This window comes from Hypomesus nipponensis, chromosome 22, assembly GCF_054491055.1.
Source record: "Hypomesus nipponensis isolate SF chromosome 22, ASM5449105v1, whole genome shotgun sequence".
NCBI lineage: Eukaryota > Metazoa > Chordata > Actinopteri > Osmeriformes > Osmeridae > Hypomesus > Hypomesus nipponensis.
Genome location: NC_140382.1, coordinates 16,949,785 through 16,959,311, shown reverse-complemented (window position 1 = coordinate 16,959,311; position 9,527 = coordinate 16,949,785). Strand labels below are relative to the sequence as shown.

At 41.3% G+C, this 9,527-nt stretch overlaps 1 protein-coding gene and 1 long non-coding RNA gene across 4 annotated transcripts; both read left to right on the top strand.

The window, feature by feature from the left end:
- Positions 1-1,178: 1,178 nt before the first annotated feature.
- Positions 1,179-4,222, top strand: LOC146236923 (uncharacterized). 3 transcript variants are annotated; one of them, XR_014740903.1, is made up of 2 exons: positions 1,179-1,560; positions 3,083-4,222. It is a non-coding gene; the product is annotated as an uncharacterized LOC146236923 (long non-coding RNA). The 3 variants fall into 3 exon arrangements; XR_014740904.1 differs by lacking the exon at positions 1,179-1,560 and adding an exon at positions 1,740-2,406; XR_014740902.1 differs by lacking the exon at positions 1,179-1,560 and adding an exon at positions 1,740-2,619.
- A 570-nt stretch (positions 4,223-4,792) lies between these two features.
- rhof (ras homolog family member F) lies at positions 4,793-9,260 on the top strand. The gene is made up of 5 exons (XM_084687593.1): positions 4,793-5,195; positions 5,581-5,668; positions 7,095-7,204; positions 7,849-7,983; positions 8,321-9,260. The coding sequence occupies exons 1-5, from the start codon at positions 5,061-5,063 to the stop codon at positions 8,483-8,485; spliced, it is 633 nt and encodes a 210-aa protein (XP_084543719.1). The 5' UTR covers positions 4,793-5,060; the 3' UTR covers positions 8,486-9,260.
- Positions 9,261-9,527: the final 267 nt, after the last annotated feature.

Below are 9,527 nucleotides of genomic sequence, written 5' to 3'. Positions count from 1 at the left end.
ATTTCGGCTTCAGCTATTAGAGGCACAGTTGAGGAATCCTTCAACAGAGAGCAGAGAGAGGGGGCTGTGCGCTCTCAGCGGCCATTTTCCTGAAAAGGGACTCTGAGGCCAATATGGGTTTCCTTTGTTCCAAAAGGGATCTTATACTTGATTTCCTCATCTCTCAATGGACTATATGATAAATTACAATGATTCCTCATTGAAAGGATTGAGAAGAAGGAAGATAAAGTACTGGATGTTATCCCTTTGACATTTTGAATCTTTTTTTTTCCTCTGCCTGGAATCCATCTTTGTCTTAACTAGGTCATGGCACACCCATAAAAATAGTATGTGTTTCTAAAGTAAAAAGAAAAAAAAAAGTATAGTGAATAAAAAGCTTGATTGAAGGTGTTGTTGAGAAAAAAAGCACAGATATAATTAAAGTGTGTAATGGCATATAACTGACATTGCACTGTTTTGGCCTTGTAAGATTTAGCAATGAGTAAGTTCAAAATTTTATTAATTTCTATTTGTAGAAAAGCTGTATCAAATATTCAGTACTGTAATTAAAATACCATATTTTTTAACCTCATTAACTTATATCAAATGCCTCATGTAGGAACAATGATATAAGTATAAATGCCAACTTGACTATTCAAAACCTTCATTGGCATGCTGTATAGATCCTCACTGGTAATGACATTTGAGGCTAGATTCAATGCTCCTCTAACGTCTGCAAGGAAAGCAGGCCAGACAGAGATAGCAATGGCCCTTAACAGCAATGCTTAATCATGTTGACTGGAAATTGGCAGTTGATTCCTGACTAACCCCCCTTTGATAGTTTTTCTACATTCCAGACTTGTAACTTCTACACATGATATTTTTTCACATGATACACCATGGTTACACAACAGGGACGTTTATAATACCCTGAAAGTCAGTAAGTATTCTTGTGTCAAAGGATGACCACAGGCTACAAAATGTAGATGACACGTTTTGTGTATGTTAATGATAAGGGAAAGGGGATGTGGAGGGGTTGCCTGGATAAATGCAATGTGGAGTTATAAACGCTTATGAAAAATAAAATGACCTTGCTTCAAGGGCATATTTCAGTTTCTCTGCAAATACAGTCACACTTCATTTCAACTGGCTACTAAGGCTCAAAGTATTGACAGTTTCCACGGGAGCATGGAGAAAACTAATGAAAATATTTACCTTGCTTTGATGTAATACATACATCAGGCCTAAATGCAGAGGAAAAAGGAACGTATTAACTCCCATCTTCGGATCGTCTATTAATGTCTTTAAGGTGGAGTGGGGTGACATCTCCTAAAGAGTGAGAAAACAGTTAGCCAGAAACCTCTTCTCTTTGGACTTTAAACTTACTTTATCAACGAATAACAAAATTCTGAACATCTTCAAGAGGCATCTGAGAGAGAGAGAGAACATAAGCAAATCACCTCTCTTCCTGAAGACAGGATTGCAGTCAAATTCTTAACCTTCGTTAAATTTCAAGATTCTAACAGTGAGGCTACTTTATTTAAAATAGGCCACTGCAACAGAAAGCCTGCCTTTTCTAAGGTAATGCATTTTAACCTGATTGACAGCATTCGTTTTTTGGAAAGATTGAACATGGTCTTATTGTCAGGAATTAACCACAACTGGATTAGCAAATTGTAAGATTTCTCAACAAAAACGTTCATACTATTGAATAGTCTTTTGTACATTTTAGTATGTGTTATTTCAATAACATTATTATTGGTAACTTACAACGAATTACTAAATGTAATCCAAAAGTGTTATCTTAACTGAGAACAGTGAAGTACATTTCAGGATCAAATTAATCTCGTAGACATGTCTCTGCCACGCTTTGTCCAAAAAAGTACTTAAAGTAGGCTACTGTCGTTTAATGGCTTCTCTGCTGCTCGCAGCTTCAAAATGGCTTCTTCACAGACAAAGGGGAGTACTGTGTGTTGGTAAAGTAACTGCGCCATAGCTGGGCGAGGATTCAGTCACTCGAAAAAGAGTGCTGCGTTTCCCCCTTCAGGTCTTTGTTTGCTCATAAAGTATTTCGAATGTAATGGATACACGATGATAAATTGCTTCGACTGGTGTAGGTGTACGTTGTGGGTGAAAGCCGAAATGGAGAAAAAAAAAAATCTTGTTATTCTCAGAATGTAGTGACATTGCATTGCGCATTTAGACCCGTAGCCTGGTTGCAGACCAGCAGCTGAGCTGACGGATCTAGAAAGGTCTTGGCAGCCACAAGTAATCTGAGATTCTGGTCAGTCGCCAAGCGACTGCGAGCGCTGCACCCACACTGCCATATAAGGTCAAGAGGCACGATATTCGAACATTGTCTGGTATTTCTCTCAGGAAACTCAAAGGATTTCAGGCTTCTACACGCTCTTTCTTTTCTCTTTGCAGGTAATGGTTTGGTATTTCAAGGTGTTGATTAGCTGCTCAGAAGATGGGCTATAGCCTACTGAGGTGTCAGCCAGATATAGCCTACAAATCCGTCCAATAAGTATAAAGGAGAAAAGCTGAATGAAGGTTGTGTATTTCTTTGCACGTACATGCGTGGTAGGGTTTAAGAAGGTCTCTAGGCGAGAGCGACAGGGTATGGTTGCCTTGCGTGCTGTGAGTAGACTAATTTAATTAGGCTGTGTTTTTCTTCTGCGACCATATGTAATCCGTGTAGTTTCACATTGACGGAAAAGATATTCAACATTTAGGCAACCTGCCTTTTGAATTAAAACGTCTAGTTTATTTTTTAAGCGCACTGTGGTCAAATATTTCACGAATGTTCAAATGCATGTTGAATTAAAGGTCTTTTCAGCAACTAAAATACACACAGGCCTTTTTGTCCTCTCCAGTAAAGTTGTATTTGTAGATAACCTACCACGGATCAAGAGGCCTGGTTTTAGCTCACACAATAATCTATTCCAACCAGTAAGGTCGTAAGGCCGTGTTTACTCTGGGGAAGGAACGGAATGTTAGACGCATGAATGCGTCAATTGTTATTTTTTACCAAAAAAGAATTCACGGATGATCGTTCAACAGTTACTTCATTGTACATTTCTCGTTTGCGCCATTTCTACAGTTTTACGCACGGGGATAAGGAGGCAGGCAGGCATGGCTACCATGAAGGCACGCAGTGTGCTGAAGGTAAGGCCTTACTCTTTAAGCAGACCATGTACTCGCTCCATTTTGTTCAACATTGAGGACAGAAATCCGGAGCCAACAGAAGTTGGGTAGTCAAGCAATTTTTTTCGCTTTATCATGCCTTTTATAAATGATTATCGTACCCACGATAGAACATCAATTGTAGTCTATTTCTGTAGCAAAATTACTCAATGTTATTTAAAACGTGCCATTTTAGACTAAAAGAGGTGTTGTCCAGTTGCCATTTTCCTTCGTTTGTAATTCCTAGTTCAAATAGACTCTAGTCAGGTTTTACCGAGGCCAACTAACAAGGTCTATTTAAAATCTCACAACTCGAGTATAGTTGGGTTAACAATTAGTCGTCATAAAAACATTTTACACTATAAATACAGTTTGGTCATTGGAATCAACCCATACAGGCCTACATTTGGAGTGCATTAAGCGGCTTCCCCGGGCTGTGGGGTCTGATGCAATTCAGATTGGACAGGCATAAATGCTTCACCAAAATTTTTGTCCAATGTCTAATCATAACTGTTAGGCTATTTCAGTATTTCACCGTATTGAATTGGGAAACGTCTTATGGATTCATAGTCATATATATTTATATATTAGCAGGCTAAGTATTTGTATATAATTTTAACTGTCTAAACTACCAAAGTCATAATATCCTATGCAAATAACTGTATATTATTGTGCATTGTTTTACCGTTCTTGGTGTTTTGCATTGTGATTGTTGTAATTTTTTTGAGATTTATGGCAAATATCCAATGATTGTATAATGGTTTCAATATTTAGGCAATGTAGGCATGCTATTAAGTTTGCACATGGCAAATGTGCGTTTGTTCGTTCCATAAAATCAGAAGTTAAACAGACAACAAAGCTTTTTATAAAATGTTGAGTCGCCAAGGATGACCTGGCCTGTAGCGACAATAGGCGGCGCCTTGTTGAAAAGATCAATTACTGTGAATCTGTATCTTTTGCTGATTTACTCTTCACTTCTTTTGCTGTTTACAATTGTGTTGTACGTATTATTGTTGTCATAGCATGTACAAATAAACATACATGTATCAAGAAAGTATATGTTGCCTATTTTCTTGATATGGGAAAGTGATTGGAAAAATCAGTGTAGTTAAAATAACTAGCTTTAGTGTGGATATAGGATCCTATGTTGTCCAACTTGTGGGTTCCAAGCATCTGATGTTTACTTGGCTTATTCAGGGATGCAAGTGTCACCTTATAGTCAACAGCATGAAGATCTGAGATCCTTGCTGCGGGTCAAAGGTTAGTTGACCTGTCTTAGACCCCATGTTAGTTCCTCTCCAGTGGAACCCACTATGATGAAGTGCGGTTGGGTCGGCCCTATCACATAAACATGAACCCCTCGCTAATAACAGGGGCCCCCCATTCCTTTGATAACTATTTTCTCTAACAGTTATTTAGCTTGAGATGGAGAGCTACGAGAACAGACCACATGCACACAGACACTCCTACCTCAATGAATGGAGGCCGTACCCTCAGAAGTGTGTGCATCCGCTCAGTGATGGAACGGACTCATTACAAGGGTGGGAGGGAAAGGGCGGGGGAGAGAGAGGAGGGTGGGGGTAAGGAACAGAGAGAGAGAGGATAGAGGAGAGAAAGCAGTTACACTGTTACAAAAAGGTCTTGCCAAATAGATGTTTCCGGTGAAGACGGTGTCCATCTGAGAAATCCACTAAAACATCTATTTTTTTAAGAGGAAGTTGTGACTAGAACAAGACACCTGCTGGAGACTTTGGTTTGGTCCTTAGTCTTATGAACACAAGCCATGCTCTGTTTCATCTGATAACCGGCGCTGGATTTGCCACGAACTTAGCCTCACTTCTGAGGGACTGATTCATTCAACTGACATCGACCGGTCTAGAGTCTCCTGAGGAGATATGACTCAAAACGGTGCTCTGACAAGCAATGGCACTGCAAAAAAAGGTGAAGATCTCAAAATTGTCATCGTTGGAGATGGCGGGTGTGGGAAAACATCGCTCCTCATGGTGTATGCCAAAGGAGACTTTCCAGAGGTAAGGGGAACTAACATTTTTAGAACCAACCTCATTGAAATGTTGGACAGTCGAAAAAAGGAAGTTTAGTGTGTTTGTCTGACCTTTCATTGTGCTCTTTATTTCTGTAAGAATGGATCTGTCAGTTGCTCACAAAATTGTACATTAACTTTGATATGGAGCTGAATTTTTTATTGGTTTATTTATTACTTAATAAACTTAAAGCTGAATGAAAGGGGAGACAGTTAAATGAGGGAATCTCCACCAGGTACAGCAAAGGGTGTCACAGAAACAAACAGGACTTAGTGTTCTGTAAACTGTCATTGGATTTTACACGTTTCCTGGTCGTGTACTAACATCAACTATAATGATATAATTGTTTTGGTGTGTCATATCTACAAACCAGAAATATGCACCGTCTGTATTTGAGAAGTACGTCACCACCATCTCTTATGGAGGGAAGGAGATTGTGCTCAACCTCTACGACACAGCGGGTAAAGTTCATTTTCATTGATGACATTTACCTTTCATCCTCAGCAAACATATTTACATTAGTCATTTAGCAGACGCTCTTATCCAGAGCGACTTACAGGAAGTACAGGGACATTCCCTTGAGGCAAGTAGGGTAAAGTGCCTTGCCCAAGGACACAACATCATTTTTGCACGGCCGGGAATCGAACCGGTCCGATTCCCTAACCGCTCAGCCACCCGACTACCTACACATACAAGGGGGTGGAGAGTTTGAACCTGCGACCTTTTGACCAAATGCTCCAACCACTGAGCTATACCTTTCATAGATATCTTGTTTCTCCTTATCTACCGCCCTGATTATGATCGGTTGTTTTCAGATGTATCAGTTCAGTCCAGTCACAGTAGACAGGTATGCGGAAGAACCAAGGGGTGTGGAGCCTGGGTGTTTTAGGGGTGTTTGAGAGATGGTGACACATCTAGCCTCTCATGGTTAAGGGAAGTCATTCTGATGGGGAAACGTTGACACCCATCGATGACAATGCAGATGAAGAGATAAAAAAATAGGTGAGGGTTAAATGATTAGAGGGAAAAAAAAGCAGCCAAATGTTCCAATGGCACACCCTCTCTAAATCTTGCCCTAGGCCTTTGCATTTCTGTGCAAGGCGTTAGTATCTAGCTGTTTGCCTAACACCAGGCATTACTTCATATAAGATGAGGGGGTGCAGCATAGTCTAGCAGCAAAGTGACTTTCTTCCTGTAAGCTCTGGTGCTTAGACAGAGGATGTGGTGAAAGGTCGATCTACAAAATAGCACCTCGGGGTATCAAGTGTAATTCTTCCTCACTGAACAGTGGATAAGACATGGAGTTGCAATGAGTCTTAATCACACAGAAACTCAACCAGTTGTGTTTCATTATGGTTGAACTGTTCTTGAATAATCAGTGCACAGAGTACATTTGTGTTATGTGTGTTAGTAAGAATGTAAGATGGAACAGATTTCAATTTAAAGAACACGATGGCCACCAGATATATGTCGGAATATACAGGCTTGTAGAGGAATTCAGTTTTTATAAGGAAAGCCATCACCATGTCCTAGCAATGTCCCCATCATAAATTGTCAGTTTATCTTAGTATAACTGCTGCTGAGACACTCATGTTTCACAGGAAACGGAAGTTGAATGCAGGAAGTGGTTTTACCTCTCCCCCAGTAAGACTTAGTATCAGACCATGCAATACTTAGAGGTCACAATGTGAAATGAAAAACAGGTTTAATGGCGTCTCCCAAAGCATTCAATAGTTGTTCAAATGAAACAACAAATTCATAATAATTTGTTTCTAAGGTACATTTGAGTAAAAAAAAAATGTATATTTGTTCTAAGGTACAATTTGTTTTTATAGATGTATATTGGGAGTTGATGTATGTGTCTGTGTGTTTCCGTGTGTTCTTTAGGTCAGGATGACTATGACCGATTGAGGCCCTTGTCCTACCAAAATGCTAACCTTGTGCTGGTGTGTTATGACGTCACCAACCCCACAAGCTTTGAGAATGTGTTGATCAAGGTACCGTCATCCAACAACAACCCCAAGACACCACACACACCCGCAGCTTCCCTCATTAGAAACATGAGGACTATACTTATATATACAGAGAAAACATGAGGACACGTCGAAAAATCTGGGCCACACAAGTCCTGAGTGTGACGTCATAGTTGATGTGTATCTGATTGTGACAACACCACAAAAGTTGGGGAAGGAATTTTATGAGATCACATCTTATCAGCAGTTTCTGTACAGACACCATGACAAGAATCCTGCCTCATAAATGATTGACTTCGAAATGTATTGTCTACATTGTTCTGAAAGTCCAACCAGCGCAGTCAGTTTAAATGAACTTTGACCCCTGTGGATCAGCTCGAAAGAGAGATTGTGCTGGAAACCACCCCTCGATGAGTGGTGAAAAGTCAACACACAGACATGAATGTAAACAGACGGATAAAGGGCGAGGAGAACGCAGTCACGAAGAGACATTGTGCTTACCAGCACACGAAAGAAACACTCCTACTGCATGTGCAGAGGCAGGCCCTGCTTGGGGGGGGGGGGGGGGTTGGAGGGGGGAATAATACGTTTTAACGTGTGGCAGAGTAGCCCTAACCCAGCTCATGCTCTCTCTCTCTCTCTCTCTCTCCCCCCCTTCTCTCCCCCAGTGGTACCCAGAGATCAACCACTTCTGTCAGGATGTTCCTGTCATCCTGATTGGTTGTAAGACTGACCTCAGGAAGGACAAGGAGCGTACCAGGAAGTTGAAAGCCTTGGACCAGGCTCCTATCACCTACATTCAGGTGAGGACAGAGGAGTGACTTCATGGGTTCCACCACTGACACTGTGATGTCAACGAGCTAGCTTTAAATTCAGTATCTTTTATATACTCCATTAGATATATTGCATATATGTGTCCAAACTTTTGACTGGTACTGTACATATTTACATCTTCCTGAGACCCTTTATTTCCTTACAATTGTGTTTATCAGCGAAACCTGAACGCTTAGATTACGTAAAACATTTTAGAAGCTTTTTTTTCCCCTCAGGCTCAGGAAATATATTTAATATTGTGCAAATGGCAGTCAGATATTCTGACCCCGTCTCCCTCTTGTGAATGCTGGATGTGTGGGTGAACAGGGTGATGAAACCAAGAAGCAGATGAATGCAGATCTGTACCTGGAGTGCTCAGCCAAATATCGGGAGAACGTGGAGGACATTTTCAGAGAGGCCACCAAGCGAGCCCTGGCTGCCAGTCGCAGAGCGAGACACCGAACGAGGAAGAGGAACTGTGTGCTCCTGTGAGGGGACACTGGTACGGTGGCCCCAGGAAGGGGACATTCTGGAAGGGGACATTCTGGAAGGGGACATTCTGGAAGGGGACAGAGTCTCAGCGGTCTGCTGAGGACGGATTTCAGAGGAGCACTGACCTGCGTTTTTCTTTCCCTGGTGACGTCATCCTCAATGACACAACCTTCCACTGAGTTGACTTAACAATCAACAGAACTACCCCCCCCCCCCCCCCAACTCCTCTCTCATCTGGCTAGAGAAACTGAAGACTGGATGGATGTACCAGAGACGTTTGGTAGCTCGTAGCGAGGGAGGGCTTTGAGGCTACAGTTAAATTTGACTCGTAGACCGGACTCGACTGAGAGTATGAGACAAGTCTGCTTCCTTCTAGTAAATACAGTGCTCATATGTAAGAATGGGTGGGAGGCACATTACTCTTTGGTCTCAAATATCCATTTTCAGATAAGGTTCTTCATATGATTGTTTTGTACTAAAGGCACCCTTTGTCAGTGATCTCTCTATCCATGCCTCCTTGTCTTGTCATCCTTTCAACAGCAGAAACCAGCAGCGACCGGCAAACAGCTGTCCTTGATGTCTTTAACTCAGATGTTTCTATGTCTGTGGAGTTTGGGTTAAGTTATGTTCAGGGTGGGAAGGACAATTTAACACTGTCTGTGTTGTGGACACTGAGTATTTATTGAAAAAACAAACGCCACAGGTCGACAAGGGAACCATGAACGGTGCCAAAGAAAATAACACAGTAAAATAAATCTCTAGCCTGCCTGATCAAGTAATGCTTCTCTAATGCAAATATACATGAGGTTGCACCCTTTCCTAACCAAGAGTGTTTAACAGGTATAAACTACGCGATGGGACGTATGCCCAAGGGAAGGTTACCTGTACGTTTTGTCCCTGTGCGAATGAACCATAAGATCCACAAAAAGCACTAAGCCTACAGGGTCAGGGAGAAAGAAATACGACACCGACCTGAATGCTATTTTTACTATCGCTACTTATTTTAACTGCAGTTACATCCCAACAAACACAAAAAAGATGA

Bases quoted from the DNA above. Each gene is read 5' to 3' on its own strand.
- rhof (XM_084687593.1), top strand. From the start codon at position 5,061: ATGACTCAAAACGGTGCTCTGACAAGCAATGGCACTGCAAAAAAAGGT. The intron at 7,205-7,848 runs GTACCGTCATCC...TCTCTCCCCCAG, and splicing joins TTGAGAATGTGTTGATCAAG to TGGTACCCAGAGATCAACCA. The intron at 7,984-8,320 runs GTGAGGACAGAG...GTGGGTGAACAG, and splicing joins CTCCTATCACCTACATTCAG to GGTGATGAAACCAAGAAGCA.